Here is a 17565-nt window from a genome sequence, read left to right as displayed (position 1 = left end):
TCAAAGCACCTCAAGCTGAGCTGCATTAAGAGATGATCAAAGCTCAAAGAAAGCTTGCACCAGACAGCTGTGACAGGCAAGGAACCAGCAGGAGAGAACTCTCCAATTTACAAACTCCCTGACAAAGCAGGTGATTCAGGCTTCCTCCCGTCCTAGGTCCACACCCAGAGCAGGCCACACAGCTCCCCCTAGCGGAAGCTGGGTGGACAAAAAGGACAGAGGGATGGATGCCAACAGGTACCAGTCACAAGCCATGGTTCCCTTTCTTCCTGAACTTGGAACCATACCCTCAGGTTTCAGCCTCCTGATTAGCTAGGATTACAAGTGTGAGCCACCGTCACCTGGCCCTTTCTACAGTCTTCATTCTAGGGTCAGACTCATGACTCAAACTCTTGACAATTTCCAGCAGAGCTGTGGCTGATCTCCCACTCAGCACAGGAAGGGCCTATAGAAGACAGCATCCAGATACACTTCAGATGCAGTGTCGGTCCTGGAAAGGGACTATGTGTAGTCTAAGGATTTTCTCCTAAGCAGAACTCCCCACTGACTTTGGTACTGGCAAGAAACAGGAGCTGTCCACTCACCTCTGACAGTAGGTGCCTGGTCAAGAAGACAGGGGCACGTGCTTGCCAGCTGGTCTCACTTTCAGAGGTCTTGCACCCCAGGACTTTGGTACCATCAGGCTGGATTTTGTGTTTCAGAGAGTAGAGAACCCAGTAGGCACTGCCCATCTGTATCCCTGCCCCGTTCACATGGGTGGGCACCACTGAGGCTGATGGGGGCAGCAGAACCCTGTGTAGAGGGAGGGAGGGAGGGGCCTGAAAGGCCTTCTCTGGGAGCAGCCTTCTTGTTCTTCCCCAGTGGCTGAGGGGTGGGGATGGGGCTCCTGGTCTGCCTTCTCTTCCCAAGCCTCCCAATATGAGAAGCCAAGCCTTTGGTCCTTATCTTTCACCTACCCAGAGGTTAGGAAGAAAGCACCCTAGGTCTTCCTAGGCAGCAACTAGGGAAAACCAAGCTGTCAAATCCCACCAGGCAGTGCCCCTTTGGTGGTGGTGGTGGTGGTGGTGGTGGTGGTGGTGGTGGGTGTCTAAAGCTCAGCGTTCTGTATTCCAGTACAGGCTTGTAGCTCCAAGTAGGGCTAAGGGAAAGGGTCTTCCACCGCAGAGGCCCTCTGCTTTCCCAATACTGGGAACAGACAGAAGACCAAAGTCAGGCTTGTGGATTTGAAAGTTTACTCACAATCAGAGACAGTTACCCACCCCAGACCCCGTCAGGGTCCCCCACGGTATGGACAGGTTCACCATGGTGAGCATCGGAACCACGGTGGGAGCCACAAGCCCACCTCGCATTTCAGCTCTGGCCTCCGACATGGATCCTACGATGGAGACACTTTCTCATCCTTCGCCCAGCACTTACAGTCCACAGGATCAGTGGGAAAGAGCCAAGCATCTCCCAGCTCCAGAAAGGAACTTTCCAGAAGGACCACAGCACCCGTTTAGCATTCAGCAGTCCAAGAACTATCCTCCAAGCCAGCTCCCGGACGTTTAAGAAGGCACAGAGCAGACGTGGGGCTGGGGACTAGGGTTCGCACCCCCAAGTCCTAGTTCACCCAAAGAGCGGTGGAACAGAGGAGCTTCCAGAAGGCCGGGGCGAGGCGGGGGAGGAGCGGGCTAAGGGGCGCGAATCTCTAGCAGCAGCCGACGGCAGTCCTTCAGGGGGCCGGGCTGGGAGCTGGGGGGACCTGCGGGCGTTCCCCAGTACGCGCGATCCACCCCCCTGCACTGCTCCACCTCCGCGGGAGGAGCGCGGGGCGGCCCGGGCACCAGCCCGAGGGGCGCCCCACCCCGACCCGCGCGCGGCCCGCGCCCCGCCGCGCCCCGCCGCGCCCCGCCGCGCCCCGCCGCCCAGGGCCTCGCACCGCGCCCAGTCCCGCTGCGCCCGCACAGCCCAACTCACCGCGGAGCCACACACGTCCCTAACCTTCCTGCACAGCCCATCCACGCCCTCGACTGTTTGGGCGCCCCTCCTCCCCGCCCTGACCAGGGCGGCCCCCCCCGAACATCACGCCTCACCGTCCGGGCAGGACCTGGGAAACTGCGCGGCGGCGAGGGGACCGCGGACACGCCCCGAGTCTCCACTCACAACGCCGCTTCTCCGTCTGGACTCCCATTGGGCGGTTGTCAGACGGGACCGCCCTCACGCACTTGTCATTGGACGAGGCCTTACATACAGCCCGCCCCCTTCTCCTTTATTGGCCAGCCGAGTACAAACTGTCCCCGCGTAAGCCCCGCCTTTGTGCAGTTTGTAAAGCCAAAGGGCGGGGTCGAGGGTCAGCGTCCGCCGGGTCGTCTCGTCCGTCTTCTGCGTGGTCCCGCCGGCTGGATCTGAGAGGCTGGGGTTGGAAGGTGAGTCACCTTTGGAGGATGGTGCTGGTTTAAGCTCAGCCACCCTTAGAGGAGGACAGGGGCTGTGCTGTGATCCTGACTATTCAGGAGACTGAGATCTGAGGATCACAGTTCGAGGCCAGCCAAAGCAGGAAACGATCATGTCTTAACAATCAAAAACCCAGAAGTGAAGCTGTGGCTCAAGTGGTAGAGCGCCAGCCTTGAGTAAAAAAGCTCAGGGATGGACCCAGGCCCTGAGTTCAAGCACCAGCATACCCCCCCCCCCCACGCCCGCCCGCAGCTGGTGCTAGCAAACTCTAAGGCCAGGCAAAGAACAGCAGGTGTGGGAAATTAGAGTACAGGTGCTGAGCTTGAATTTTACACCCTTTGACTAGGGTAATTGCTCCAGTCCTGGACACTCAAGATTCCTGAATTAGGCTGGAGAGGAAGAAGGAGGAAGGTAGAAGTGTTTGAGCTAGGCTGAAGACTTAACATGGAATTCCACCAGCTATGGGGCACCACAGAGGATTCTTCAGCAGAAGAGCCATGCGATTACAGAAATATTTCAGATAGTAGAAGATGCTATTTGTAGGACTGGGAATGTGGTTTAGTGGTAGAGTGCTTGCCTAGCATGCATGAATCCCTGGTTTTGATTCCTCAGTACCACATACGCAGAAAAAGCTGGAAGTGGTGCTGTGGCTCAAGAGGTAGAGTGCTAGCCTTGAACAAAAGAAGCTCAGGGAAATTACCCAAGCCATGAGTTCAAGCCCCAGAACTAGCAAAAAAAAAAAAAAAAAAAAGGAAGATGCTGCTATATTATTTTTTTCCAGGGGGTTTTTATATTCCATGCTGAAGAAGTTTGTTCACTGAGCGTGATAAATTAATCCCTTTCCCAGATGGGGGAAGATATTTGTTTTATCAAATGATTGAACACACACACACACACACACACACACACCCCACCCTTGATTGTTCCAGAGGAATCCAAAGCCTCCCACCACTTCCTTAATGAAAAGGTGACTGTTCCCAGTTGGTGCAAATCTAGCTTGGAGATGAATTGCCAGAGTATGATCTGCAGTTGTAATGACTGCTAAGACAGCTCAGGAAGTGTCGAAGTCATTGTGATGTCAGACCATCTGCCACATAGATGGATTCCTGCACTCATTTTTCCTCAAGACTCTAGTTGTGCCATTCCTAAGTGTTCCCAAATATGTTTGTTTCATCTGAACTCTTTGAACTGGGTTTTATGAGGCTGCCATCTTTAAAACTGGTGCATTTAATTAGGGGATAAGGTGAAGCAAAGTCAAATAAGTGCTTTGGGAACCCGTGTGTATACACCACTGCCCTGCTGTTATTCATTGCCTGTCATTCCCCTTTTCAAAATAGCTCAGATGTTACATCCTTCTTAAGGGGAGCATGCCAGTGACTAAGAGGAAGCTTCTGAATTGGGTGTGGTGGTACACATCTGTAATCACAGCAACGTGAAAGTTGAGGCAAGATGATCATACGTTTGAGGGCAGTTTGGACATGGTGAGATTCTTAAACAAAAAGAAAGCTTCCTAGTCATGAACTGATTTAAAAAAATTACAGACTCAACCTCATTATGTTTCTGCTTCCCCGCAGTAAGCATTCATTCCATTGACTCTGCCAGTTAAAATGTCCTTGCATTCCTACTCACTGGAGTCAGCTCTCCTAGGATTATACACACATTGGAAACAATGATGTCCTCAGTGCCATTTGAGGAAATTACATAAATACTTTCAGTGGGAATGTACTTTTTTTTAACCTCATGCCAATATATATATATATATATATATATATATATATATTTTTTTTTTTTTTTTTTTTTTTTTTTTTTTTTTGGTTGGTAGTGGAGTCTGAACTCTGGGCCTGGGCGCTGTCTCTCAGCTCTTCAGCTAGCGCTCTACCACTTGAGCCACAGCACCACTTCTGGCTTTTTTCTGCTTATGTAGTGCTAAGGAATCAAACCCAGTGCCTCATGCTTGCAAGGCAAGTGCTCTACCACTCTACCCAGCCCCACCAATCCTCTTAGAAAGCAGTGGATTTATCTCTGTGGTCTAAACTGCTTCCAAACCTGTGTGTGTCCATGTCATTGCAGACTTGCCACTTTTACACATCTGTCCAGGAATTTATTCTCAAGCTCAGCAGGCAGTCCCATGGTGGGGGGACTACTTGAGGCTAGGGAGTGTTTCTTTTGGCTCTCCCCATCCTCCTCCACCACACAGCAATGTACTGATGCTGAGTTGACATGCCAAATACAATCTGGGCAAGGGAGGGGCAGAAGATGGAGAGGCCTTGTGGGAACCAGAATATCTTATGCCTATGTGAGCTCCCTTTCTTTTTCTATTGTCTTACTGAGACTTGATTTCTCACTATGAGAGAAATCATGTTTGAGGAGAGGCAGTTTTTTTTTTTTTAAGTTTTTATTATTTTTAAGTAGCTGTATAAAGGGTGGTGATGCCAATACTCAGGTTTGATCTCAGGGCCTGAGCTTTTGTGCTCAAGGGTAGCATTCTACCACTTGAGCCACGGCTCCACTTCCAGCTTTTTCGTGGTTAACTGGAGATAAGTCTCATGGACTTAGCTATCCAGGCCATGATCCTTACAGCTCAGCCTCCTGAGTAGACAGGATTATAGGGCCAAGGTGAACCAATGGTGTCTGGCTTAGTATTTTATTTTTATAAAGAATAAATTCGTGTAACTATGTATGAAGACAGTACAAAGGACCTTAATGAAAGCTGTGGATCAGTAAGGGGTTGGGGGAGGTGGGGAAGAGAAAGCAACAGAAAGGGTTATTGTGCACAAAATATATGCACCTCTAAAATACCACAGTACATGAAATACCACAGTAAAATCTCTTGGTACGATTAATACACACTTAAAAAAAATCAGGGGGGCTGGGAAGGTGGCTCAGTGGTAGAGTGCTTGCCTCGCATGCATGAGGCCCTGGGTTCGATGCCTTAGCACCACATAAACAGCAAAAGCCAGAAGTGGTGCTGTGGGTCACGTGGTTGAGCGTTTGTCTTGAGCTGAAGAGCTGAGGGGCAGTGCTCAGGCCCAGAGTTCAGGCCCCACGAGCGACAAAAATAAAAAAATCAGGGAAGTAAGACAGGCTCCTTAGGAAGGGGCCTCAGCAAGGTGGGAGAGCTAAGAGAGTGAATGACGAGGAATATAGTTAGTCCATGTTGTTTCTTAGCATCAATGAAAACAGAACAAAGAAACCATGGAGAATGATGGAAGGGGTGAAACTGACCAAAGATGTACTGTTTGTATAAACTAATTTGTTGAACTGAACTAAAAATAAAAATAAGTAGCTTATGGAAAAAAAAGAAATCTGTTGAAATTGTTTTGACAGAGAGAGATGGGGAACTTGGTAAAGGGAGGGATCCAGATACAACATACACATGTGTGGAGATGTCATAATGAATGTACAACTAATACATGCTAATAAAACTGACTAGCACAGGTGCCTGCTCACAGGCTGCCAACGGGCAGCCTCAGTAAGCCAGCCATGACTCTTCCATGAGCCTGCTGGTGATGCGGTCACTGGCACAGGATAGTGTGATCAGGACAGAGGCCTCATTGTCCTTTATGGCCTAATCTAAGAAGTGACGTTAAGTGAAACAGTCAATTAAAACAACCACCACCCTGAATTACTGTAGATTGGTCACAAGGTGAGTCTGACAACAGAGCCACTCTCAGGAACTCGCATGCTTTCATTCTTGAATGAGAGCAAAAGGTGGATTCAGAGCTGCCTGTAATCCTAGCTACTTAGGAGGCTAGATCTGAGGATCACAGTTTGAAGCCAGTCCAAGCAGGAAAAGTCCATGAGACTCTTATCTCCAGTGAAATACACAGCTGGAAGTGGTGCTGTGCCTCAAGTGGTAGAGGACTAGCCCTGAGCAAGTGCCCAGGCTGAGTTCAAGGACCAGCAAAAGAAAAGAAAAGAAAAAAGAACAAGGTAATTTCAGTGACTGGCACAAAATATCTATTGTTCTGAGTCATCATGGCTGAACAATGGATACTGCTCTTGTAGACTAAGAAGAAAAGGAGCCACAGCTAGGAGAGAACCAAAGCAGAATGCCAATGAGGAACTACAGTGCCACAAAATGGGGAAGTGGAGGCTAGAGCAAGGATGCACTGTGGATGAAGCCAGAGGCACGCTGAGCCTTGAGGAAACAGCACCAGCCCCTGCGTGTTCCAGGACACAGACGGTGCTCATCACTGTATTAGCACAGAGAAGGCGGCAGCATGACAGTTACACCGGGGCCAAGGCCAGTTCTTGAGGGAGAACTTTTATAGGTGGGGTGCTGCCAAGTCCCCATCCCGCAGTTACTCATGGGAAACCCGTTCCAAAGCCACATAGAAACTGTTCTTGTCATCTAAGCAATGCCAGCCAATGGGTCCAATCTCACAGTCTGCACAAACCAAAAACTTGATGTTGCCCACATCCTTGGTGAAGCCCACGTTCTCAAAGGTGAACATGTCGGTAACCAGCCAGTGCTCCTGCAGGAGATCGCCGGCAGGGTCAGGATCGCTGCCATCAGTCAGAGCTGGCTTCTTCCTCATGGAGGGAAGGAAAAGCTGTAGAGGAAGAGATCACAGGAACATCAAAGCTAGGCCAGCCTGCACACCTGATCATCTCCTTCTACGGACACTTCACATTGTTCCCTGGCAGATTTCTGCAACAGGAAAAAAGAGTGTCTATCTCAGTAGGACGCCCAAATAATCTGAATCCATAAAGCCTTCTGTGTATTTTTCTGTATTTTTGTGATGGTACTGAAGCTTTAATTCAGGGTCTGGAGACTGTCCCTTAGTTCTTTTAAGTCAAGGCTAGCACTCTACCAGTTAAGCCACAGCTCAAGTTTGGATGAAAAGGGCATTCAAACCCAATATGGTGGTGCATATTATGTATGTATGCTCATTGGGAGTCTAATCCAGAAGAATACAAGTTGGAAGCCAGCCGAGGCTATACAGAAAAACCATGTCTTAAAACTGTTTTAAACAAAAAAACAGAGCTGGGAGTGTAGCTCATTGATAGAACCTAGCATGTGCCATGTCATGGGCTCAGTCCCCTGTATTAGAAAAAAAAGGAAAAGGGCATGCAACTTGTGCTATTTAATTCTGGGGACCTAGGGTCACAGCATTAGAATCCAGCTATTCCAAGCAGGGCGTAGGGGGCTCACTCCTACTGAGGAGACTGAGATGTGGGGATTGCTGTTCAAAGCCTCCAGGCAGTAAAGTCCATAGGGCTCATCCCCAATTAACCTACTGAGGAGACTGAGATGTGGGGATTGCTGTTCAAAGCCTCCAGGCAGTAAAGTCCATAGGGCTCATCCCCAATTAACCAGCAAGAAGCCGGAAGTGGAAATGGAGCTCAAGTGGTGGAACACTTGTCTTCAACTAAAATGCTCAGGGACAGCGCCCAGCCTCCTGAAGGTTGGCTACATAGAATTCCAGGAAGCATCGGGCTGGGGTGCACACTCCTTCCACGAGCCGGCGGAAGCCCTGGGGGCAGAGGCACGCGCAGCGCGCTCGGGAATCTAGGGCTGTGGTCCGGGCTCTAGGACTGCCCGGTGCAAAGCCGCGGAGCAGGGCCTCAGCGGGAAAGGTTCCAGCGGCCAGGGTCAGCACCCCGGGTCACCACCCATCCCACCTGGCCAGCCCGGGGCTGCGGGGTGGGGCCTCTGCGAGCGCAGCCCACGGGGCGCGGCCTCGCGCGCGGGGGCGGGGCTTGGGGAGGGCGCGGTCTCCGGAAACCGAGGAGCCGGGCTCAGGTCGGCATTGCTCCGGCGAGCCCCGGCTCCCCCGGGAGGAGTTAGCGCCCTCGCGGCTGTCCCTCCTACCTGCCGGCGGGAGAAGAGCGCGGTCCCTGGCTGCAGCACCCGGGAGCCACATCGCTGGCACAGCACCGCCTTCCGGTTTCGGCCGTCAGCTGAGACGAGGTCGTTCGGCTGCTCCGCGGGTTCCATCGCCACCACCGCAGCCGATCAGTCAGGCTGCGCACGCGCGGTCTCTGCAGTTCTCTCCTTACTGCGCACGCGCGGCCGGGGGGGGGGGGGGGGCGGGGCTGAGGCCGCGCCGCTTTCCTAGCTCTGCCTGCGCTGGACTCTGCTGCGCACGCGTGCTCATTCATTTACACACCTCCCAACACCCCCCTCCCCCCCCAGCCCGTAGAAGGCTTTGTGACAGCGGCACTTCCTGGGACCAGAGACAGATCCTTTTTCTGGTCGACAGGCTTCCCCTAACACTCAGGTCTAGACAAATGAGTCACTTAAGGATGTCCTTACCCTTTCGTTTTCTGATTCAGTGGTCTTGTACATGGATGAGGACAATACTGGGGTAATGTGGAGTTGGAGAGATCTAGGGTGGACTTCCCCTCAGCAAGACTTAGCCACAACAGCTTCGTGTATAGAAAACAATTTAGGGTGCTGTGCACCTTTTGAAAGTGGGGAAAAGATGCGTAGATTTGCTAATCTGTTCCAATCATAGTAACCATTTACTGTGTGGCGGAGTATTCCAGTTCTTTGGGGGAACCTGTGAAATCATTTCCCTTACATTAGTTTGCACTCACCACCGGAAGGCAAAGATGGAGAGGTTACTTTCCACCGGCCATATGTATATCCAGATGCAGCACGAAAGCTGCTTCTCCTAATTCTAATTGGTCTGCATCACCAGCTTAGTTCTGGTGCAGTAGGCTGCAGGGGTTCTATAGTGGGCAGCGGGAACAGAGTGACCATATGAAGCTCTCCACCCAACATCCTAGTATTTCATAAGTTACTATGCTACACTCTACACTCTGAGGATATAGTGACAGGCACCTTGTAGATGAGAATACAGCCTAAACAGGGAGTCCCAACCACCCCCCCCCCCACCCTGTGATACAATCATCACAGGAACAAAGCTGTAAATGGAAGCACAGATTAAGGAGTAATTCTGACTGGGTGTGGGGGGAGGTGGTGTTTAAAGCTTTGTCTAAGTAATATTTTAATTAGGCATTAAAAAGTGACTGCCAGCCAGGCACTGGAGGTTCACACCTGTAATCCTAGCTACTCAGGAGGCTGACAGCAGAGGATCTTAGTTCTAAGCCAGCCCTGGGCAGGGAAGTCCATGAGACTCTTATCTCCAATAAACCACCAGAAAACCAGAAGTGGCACTATGGCTCAAGGATGTAGAGTACTAGCTTTGAGTGAAAAAGCTCAGGGACAATGCCCAGGCCCCCACAACCGACCGGAAAAAAAAAAAAAAAAAAAGGGGGTAGAGTGGGACCAGATCATTGGTTTAGAATTTGAATTTTATAATACAGGCAAATGAGACTCCACAAAAGTTGAACATAAAAAGCTTGAGCATCAGGGGCTGGGAAGGTGGCTCAGTGGTAGAGCTCTTACCTTGCATGCATGAGGTCCTGGGTTCAATTCCTTAGCACCACATAAGCAAAAAGAAAAAAGCCAGAAGTGGTGCTGTGGGTCAAGTGGTAGAGCACTAGCCTTGAGCTGAAGAGCTGAGGGACAGTGCCCGGGCCCAGAGTTCAGGCCCCACAACTAGATCCAAAAAACAACAACAAAAAACTTGAGCATCAATAATCTGCTGTACATTAAGTACTATAATGATGACAATCAGAAAGATAAGTGATGACAAAATGGAAAGACTAGATGGTAAGAGAGGAAAAGAAGAGTCGATATCAGACCATTTCTATAATAAAGTCCTGATTGTTCTGGTAGCAGACGGAGCAAAAATGAGGGAAAGGATTTGGAACAAATGAAGACAATTTGTGTAGAACGTATAAACTGATGAGGATGACAGTCAGAAGCTTCTCCAGGCTAGGAAACTCAAATGGCTGCTTGGTAGTTGTGGGAAGTAGGAAAATAAGAGGAACCCTCAAATTAGTGGGTGATGGCATGGGAAGGCGTGAAAAATGGAAAAGGAGCAGTGAGTTTTTGTTCATTTGTGGCTTCTGGTGTGGGATCTTATCTGAAATTCAGATATCAGCACTGAAGACAGTCAGAAAGCCAGTCCTCAGCTCCCCCTGGAGACAGGTGTCACATTTCATAAGCAATGATTCAATTAGTGGGCATAACAGTTGCCACAAAAAATTTTAGAAAGCGAAAATGACTTCCTCATCTGGGCATAGTGGCTCACACCTGATATCCCAACACTTGAAGACAGGCAGAAGCTGATGGCAAGCTGGAGGCCAGCTATCAAGACTCTATGTACAGTTCACTTGCTTTTTGTTTGGAGGGGGGAAGAGTCAGTTGTGGGGCTTGAACTGAGGGTCTGGAAACTAACTGTCCGCAAGTTTTTCTGCTCAAGGCTAGCACTCTGCCACTTTGAGCCACAGTTTTACTTCCAGATTACTGGTAACTGGTGGTTACCTGGAGATAGAATCTCACGGGAACCATGAACCCCTTCCCCATCTGGCCCTGTTCCCCTTGTGAAACAAATTACCCTGACCTCTGTCCTGCCTAACTTAACTTTACTGCCTGATGAAAAGGAACCCTAGGGCTGGGAAGGTGGCTCAGTGGTAGAGTGATTACCTAGCATGCATGAGGCTCTGGGTTCGATTCCGCAGCACCACATAAATAGAAAAAGCTGGAAGTGGTGCTGTGGCTCAAGTGGTAGAGTGCTTGCCTTGAGCTGAAGAGCTCAAGGACAGTGCCCACGCCCAGAGATCAAGTCCCACAGCCAAAAAAAAAAAAAAAAAGGAACTCTAGTTATAAAGGAAGTGCTCCATTTTCTCTTCAGCCTGGCTGAAGGGCACTTAATGCCCTTCCAGATTTCATTTTAAATAAAATCTGGTCATCTCTTGAGTTTTTAGTCTCATGGCCAGGCACTGTAATTCTAGCTACTCTGGAGGCTGAGATCTAAGTATCCCAGTTTGAAGCCAGCCCCAGCCCTGGCAGGAAGATCCAAGAGACTCTTATCTCTAATCAACCACCAGAAAACTAGAAGTTGCTCAAAGTGGTAGAGTGCTAGCCTTGAGCAAAAGAGCTCAGGGACCATTGCACAGGCGCAGTCCAAGTTGACTAACCAAAAACAAAAAGACAAAACAAAACACCTTCCTGGAGTTTCCTGCCCAAGCTGGCTTCAAACTGTGATCTTCATATCTCAGCTTCCTGAGTACTAGGATTACAGATGCAAGTTACCAGCACCCAATTCAGTTTCTTTTCACTCTAGGATATTTTTTTGTAGTTTTTTAAGCTAATTTATATCATATGCTATAAATGGAAATAAACATGAAGATTGGGGTGAATAAAGCCCTAAAAGTTAAGTGAGTACAAAATGCTTCTTTAATTCACTTTGATTCTCAAGTAAACTCCAAATGTGAGAAGAGCCAATAAATTTGAAAAATTTAGGGAACTCTTCCACTGAAGAGACTCTGCACAGTGGTACAGTGTTTCCTCTTACCAATGTCTAACAGAAACAGCAGAGCTAGTAAGCAAACATGAGGTGAACAGGCTGATTTCTGAAGGCAGAGCTAGTTAGCCACAAACTCTCTTAAAAGTATTTGAAACAGCCGATTTTTATTATTTTCTTAAAAAAATACAAAGGAAATTAACTCCATAGGTCAATACAACTTAGGGACAGCGGGAAAAAATGGAATTCCAGAGCAAAGGGAAAGGGCAACCTTGTTAGGTTATCACATTCCCAAACTGCCAGCACTCATAAAGCAAGAAATCACTGCAAGATATAGAGGAGCCTTGAAGAGCAGCTCAGAAATAGCGATAGCACAGGTACTGGAACGAACAGAAATATTTTGGTTGTCCTTAGTTATCCTGTCTTGAGATGAATACAATTCATTCCAAAGACAACAAAGTGTAACTTGTAGCAGGAAGAGGACTAAACCACCACACACAGCAGGAAACACACTCCTCAGCAGAAGTAAACCCTTGAAAGAATGAGGCAGTAATCAGGTAGCTGAACTTCTGGGTTGCTGACACCCCCAACCCATCCCCAAATAAATAAGTGTGGAGTGTAGTAATATAGCAGTATGTGATTCAACAACAACAACAAAAGATGGTCATTTACCCATTCAAGACAAATAGTGCTATGGCTGCATGAGCCCTGGCAGGGAGTAAGACATTGTAGTTTATCCCCAGGTACACTGAATTCCCGCACTTCTGTCCTCTCCTCTCTCAACAATGGATTCATCTGTAATCTCTGACAGTCTTCAGTGCCAAGATGCTCACCACTCTACTTTAGAAAGACCTTGGGGAAATAAAAAGATCCTTCCAACAGTACATCCTTCTCGGTCCTCCAGGCTCCCTTCAGCGGTGCTCCAGGCTCACTTGCGTCCCATGGAGTTCATTTGCAGGTTACTTTCTCTACCCTCAGTTTTTGGTGTACCAACCCTGTTCCCTAAGAGAGCATAATATGAATCTCTCCCCTTAACCTCCAACTTGATAGGCTCTCCCTTCATTTTCCTCCAGAATGGAATTGTGGTGCCTCTAGCTACCTGTAGGTTAGAAAACATATTTGTTCATGGAAAAAAGATTGAAAAGGAAAGACCTGGCTTTTACCAAGTTATGCAAGTTGGCATCCTTCCAATGATCTAGGCTGGTTACTGTCTGTCCCCTGTAGCAGGCCATACTCAAGAGTTCTCTGCAATATACGAGGCACAACGTACACATATACATATATTCTCCCAAGCACAAGGTACATGAGAAAGGACAAGGAAGTGCTCCCCAGACCAGAGGGAGGCAAGGCCTGGTCTCACACCCGTTCAATGTACATTCTCTTCCCTGGAGCATCTGTGACTCACCCTTCAGAGGGATACCATCAGCACGAGAGAGAGAGAGAGAGAGTGGGTCAGTCAAATACGTACAATCATCACTGCACTGGTGCCTGTAATCACCCTGTGCACACAGTGAGAAATAGACATTCTGGAAAGGATCCTTGGTTCTCCCACAAAGTGTCCCTGGGACTGGTTGCTAGCTCCGGATGCTGCTCCGACAGTGGTCACTTTTCTCGGAGTACACACACCCCCGCGTCACAGCGCTGGGTTCCCATGGACGTCACCACTTCCCAGCTGTCAATGACAGGATCATAGCACTCGATGCTACTCAGCAGGGAATTCCCATCATATCTGAGGGGGAAAAGCAACAGAAAGGAATGAGCTACCTAGTCCTTCTAATACACGTCCTTAGTAAAGTCATCCCTGGCAATGTCTCCCCCAACCCAAACCATGACTTCCAAAATGAGGACGGCCTCACAGATACTCTTGCCCTGGAGGCATGATGATACCCTAGTTGTCTCTGAATCCTCACCCTGCAATTGCATAGAGTCTTCCCCGAAGCACTGTGGCCCCTACATAGCATCGTGGAGTGGTCATACTAGTGACAGTTGTCCAGGAATCAGTGCAAATATTGTAAGCTTCAACAGAAGAGAGGTGGGCTGTACCATCAAATCCCCCCACCACATAAATATGGTCATTCAGTAGGGCCACTCCAGCACCTGGGGAAAAAGAGGGTATTAGCAAATGAATGTTACTAAGTCTAGCATCTGAATTTTAAAACAACATAGTCACTAACAGCTAGATTCTGGGGTAGCTAAGAGATATGGGCATGGTCCAGACAGGTTTAGAGTAATACAGTATAGCACAAGTCACTCCATCTGTGAACAAACTGGAACTATCCTCTTCTTCACTTAGACACTCAGAGCCCTCCAGAAAAGGAAGGAAAGAAAAGGGAAGGGAAGGGGAGGGGAGGGAGGAAGGAAAGAAGGGAATCAGCACAGGTAAAAGGAAGAAAAGGACTTGTGACTATGGTTCTGGGGCATTTTTATCTAGAGGACAGATACAAACTAGAGTTGTATAGTGCTTTTTCTTTCTTCTCAGCCTAGTCCACATCAAAAAAGGGATAGGGATTTAGCTCAGAAGCAGAGTACTTCATTTCCATAAACAAGGCTCTGGGTTCAGTTCCCAGTACCAATTTTTTTTTTTATTTTTTTGGGTCCGGTTGTGGGGACTGAACTCTCAGCCTGGGCGCTGTCCCTCAACTCTTCAGCTCAAGGCTAGCGCTCTACCACTTGAGCCACAGCACCACTTCCGGCTTTTTTCTTTTTGCTTATGTGGTGCTGAGGAATCGAACCCAGGGCCTCAGGCATGTAAGGCAAAGCACTCTACCACTGAACCACCTTCCCAGCCCCCCAAATTTTTTATTTACCTCTCAGTGACAGTAATAGATACTCATTATATAACACTAAAGATGATTTTTTTTTTTTTTTTTTTTTTTGGCCAGTAATGGGGCTTGAACTCAGGGCCTGGGCACTATCCCTGAGCTTTTTTGCTCAAGGCTAGCCCTCTACCACTTGAGTCACAGCTCCACTGCTGGCTTTTTCTGTGTATGTGGTACTGAAGAATCCTATGCCTATGTGCATGCTAGGTGAGCATCCTACCACTAAGCCACATTCCCAGACCCAAGATTATGTTTAATAAACATTTACTTATCAGTACTCAATACACAAAATTATACCAGGTAAATGAAAGAAGGAGAAAAAAAAAGCAAAGCACAGGGGCTCATGTCTATAACCCAGCTACTCAGAAGGGGAGGATGGTGGTTCAAGGCCAGCCCAGGAAAAGGTATTTGAAATCCCATGTCAACAAATAAGCCAGGTATGACGGTACATGCCTGTCTTCCCAGATACATGAGATGTGTAAATAAGAGGATCCAGGCCAGCCATAAACATAAGACTCTATTTGAAAAATAGCTAATGGGGCTGGGAAGGTAGCTTAGTGGTAGAGTGCTTGCCTAGCATTCACTAAGCCCTAGATTCTAATCCTCAGTAGCACATAAACAGAAAAAAACAGAAGTGGCCCTGTGGCTCAAGTAGTAGAGTGCTAGCCTTGAGTAAAAGCAGCTCAGGGACAGTGCCCAGGCCTTGAGTTCAAGACCCAAGACTGGCAAAAATGAATTAAATTTAAAAAATATATATGTATCTTAAAAAGGATTTGGGAGGGGGATCAAGGAGGGGAAATTGTACAAGTGGTAGATCACCTGTCAAGCAAGTGACAAAATGAATTCAAACTCAAGTTTTGAAGAGAGAAAAATTCAGAAAAAAGCTGCTTTCCTCAAATTTACAATCAAGTTAAAAGTTTTTGTTTTTTTTTTAATCATCACTAACATTTAGAGAAGAGAAATGCACAGAGAAGACTAGAATCTGACTCCTAATTTTATACAGGTTCCCAGGGAACAGGAACTACAACTCTGGTTCACTGACACTATTCTGTGACCACACTATCCGCCTGGTTTATCATGGGCGTCCTCAGATTTGGTCTTACCGGAGCGCTTTGTGGCCATTGGTGTAACATTAGTCCAGTGTCCTGTATGGGGATCATATTTCTCAACTGAATTTAAGATATTTAAGCCATCATATCCTCCTAGAAGACAAAGTAGAGATCATTCCAGAAAAAAGGGTAAGTCGAAGGTGGCCTTCTCTGAGTGCTTTACCTGATTCTGTTAATTTAATTTTGTTATTTTGTTCTAATAACCCAGAGAAAAACTAGTGTTCTACTTTTTTTTTTTTTTGGGTCCAGTCGTGGGGCCTGAACTCTGGGCCTGGGCGCTGTCCCTCAGCTCTTCAGCTCAAGGCTAGCACTCTACCACTTGAGCCACAGCACCACTCCCGGCTTTTTTCTTTTTGCTTATGTGGTGCTGAGGAATCGAACCCAGGGCCTCAGGCATGCAAGGCAAGCACTCTACCACTGAGCCACCTTCCCAGCCCTCTACTTTTTTCTGATAATGCCAGTTAATGAAGAATATACTGAGCAAGAGTATAGGCTGTGTAGAGGGACGCCTATAAACTTAATTCTGGCAAAAAAAAAAAAAAAAGAGGATCCACCCAGAGCCACCAACCCAGGTTCTCATCCCTTCATCCCACACTGAGTACCTAGACAGTATATCACTCCACTGGCTACAACCAGTCCTGCACCCTCTCGAGCTGTCTGCATATCTCCCAGCATGCTCCACTGGTCAATGTTTGGGTCATATCGCTCCATACTGGTATGACGCCTGCTTCCATCAAAGCCTCCAGAGACGTAGATCATATCTGTTCAGAATGAACAAATCACACACTATTAAATAAGGAGAACTCTTTTCTCTACAAATTCCCCACAGGTCCTTCAGATATCTGGAGGCATAGCGTAGTATTTCTCTTTTCTTTTTTCTTTTTTTTGTCAGTGATGGGGCTTGAACTCTGGGCCTGGGCGCTGTCCCCCTCAGCTCTTCAGCTCAATGCAAGTGCTCTACCACTTGAGCCACAGCTCCGCTTCCGGTTTTCTGAGTGGTTTATTGGAGATAAGAGTCTCAAGGACTTTCCTGAAGGGCTCAGATCTCAGCCTCCTGAGGAGCCAGGATTACAGGCGTGAGCCACTGATGCAGCATAGTATTTCTTCATGGGATAAATCATTTGAGTCTCAGAGACAAGAAAAATAGCACAGCTCAGACATTAAAAGAATTGCATAGGCTCGATGCGGTGGTGCATGGCTATAATCACTCATGATAGAATAGAGGCAGGAGGCTGAGCCTGGGTTGCATAGTAAATCAAAGGAGAAACTGGGCAGTGGAGATTCATATCTGTAATCCTCGCTACTCAGGAGGTCTGAGATCTGAGGACAGCAGTTTGAAGCCAGCTTGGGCAGGAAAGTCCACAAGACACATATCTCCAATTAACCACCTAAAAACTGGAAGTGGAGCTGTGGTTCAAAGTGGTAGAGTGCTAGTCTTTTTTTTTTTTTAATTAAGTTTTTTATTGTGAAAATACTGTATAGAGGGGTTACAGTTACATGAACAAGGTAATGAGTACATTTCTTATCCAGCATTGTTGTCTCCTTTGTTTTTCCCCTACCATCCCATCCCTCCCACCTCCTCAACTACACCCCTCTCTCCCCCCCAAGAGTGTTAGTCTTGAATAAAACAGCTCAGGGACAGTGCCTAGGCCCTGAGATCAAGTCCCCTGATTGACAGAAAAAGAAGAAAGAATAAAGAAGGAAGGAAGGGGGTAGGAGAATGAGAGGGGAGAAGGATGCTGTAAAAATAAAAATTTTATTTATTATTTTGGTGGTAGTGCTAAGGTTAAAATGCAAGACCTTGTACGTCCTAGGCTGGGATTCTACCACTTGAGCCATGCCTTCCTTCTTGCTTTTTGTTGGTTATTTGGAGTTGGT

General features: G+C 47.9%; 2 protein-coding genes across 5 annotated transcripts in view; both read right to left on the bottom strand.

Moving 5' to 3' along the window:
- Positions 1–6679: 6679 nt before the first annotated feature.
- On the bottom strand, positions 6680–8438 carry Rabif (RAB interacting factor). Its single transcript, XM_042681636.1, has 2 exons — positions 8252–8438; positions 6680–6989 (listed from the first exon to the last, which is right to left on the bottom strand). The coding sequence occupies exons 1-2, from the start codon at positions 8375–8377 to the stop codon at positions 6738–6740; spliced, it is 378 nt and encodes a 125-aa protein (XP_042537570.1). The 5' UTR covers positions 8378–8438; the 3' UTR covers positions 6680–6737.
- Positions 8439–11907: 3469 nt separating this feature from the next.
- Klhl12 (kelch like family member 12) overlaps positions 11908–17565 on the bottom strand; it is a 41454-nt gene continuing 35796 nt past the window's right edge. For all 4 annotated transcript variants that reach the window (XM_042681632.1, XM_042681633.1, XM_042681634.1 and 1 more), the window contains 4 exons: positions 16290–16448; positions 15682–15780; positions 13670–13856; positions 11908–13488 (listed from right to left, as the gene is read on the bottom strand). In XM_042681632.1, the coding sequence (XP_042537566.1) occupies positions 13362–13488; positions 13670–13856; positions 15682–15780; positions 16290–16448 (572 nt within the window). In that variant the 3' untranslated portion in view covers positions 11908–13361. The remainder of the gene's footprint in view (positions 13489–13669; positions 13857–15681; positions 15781–16289; positions 16449–17565) is intronic.

This window comes from Dipodomys spectabilis, unplaced genomic scaffold (genome assembly GCF_019054845.1).
Source record: "Dipodomys spectabilis isolate Male_0828 unplaced genomic scaffold, ASM1905484v1 ptg000069l, whole genome shotgun sequence".
Classification (NCBI taxonomy): domain Eukaryota; kingdom Metazoa; phylum Chordata; class Mammalia; order Rodentia; family Heteromyidae; genus Dipodomys; species Dipodomys spectabilis.
This window is presented reverse-complemented; position numbering and strand designations above follow the sequence as displayed.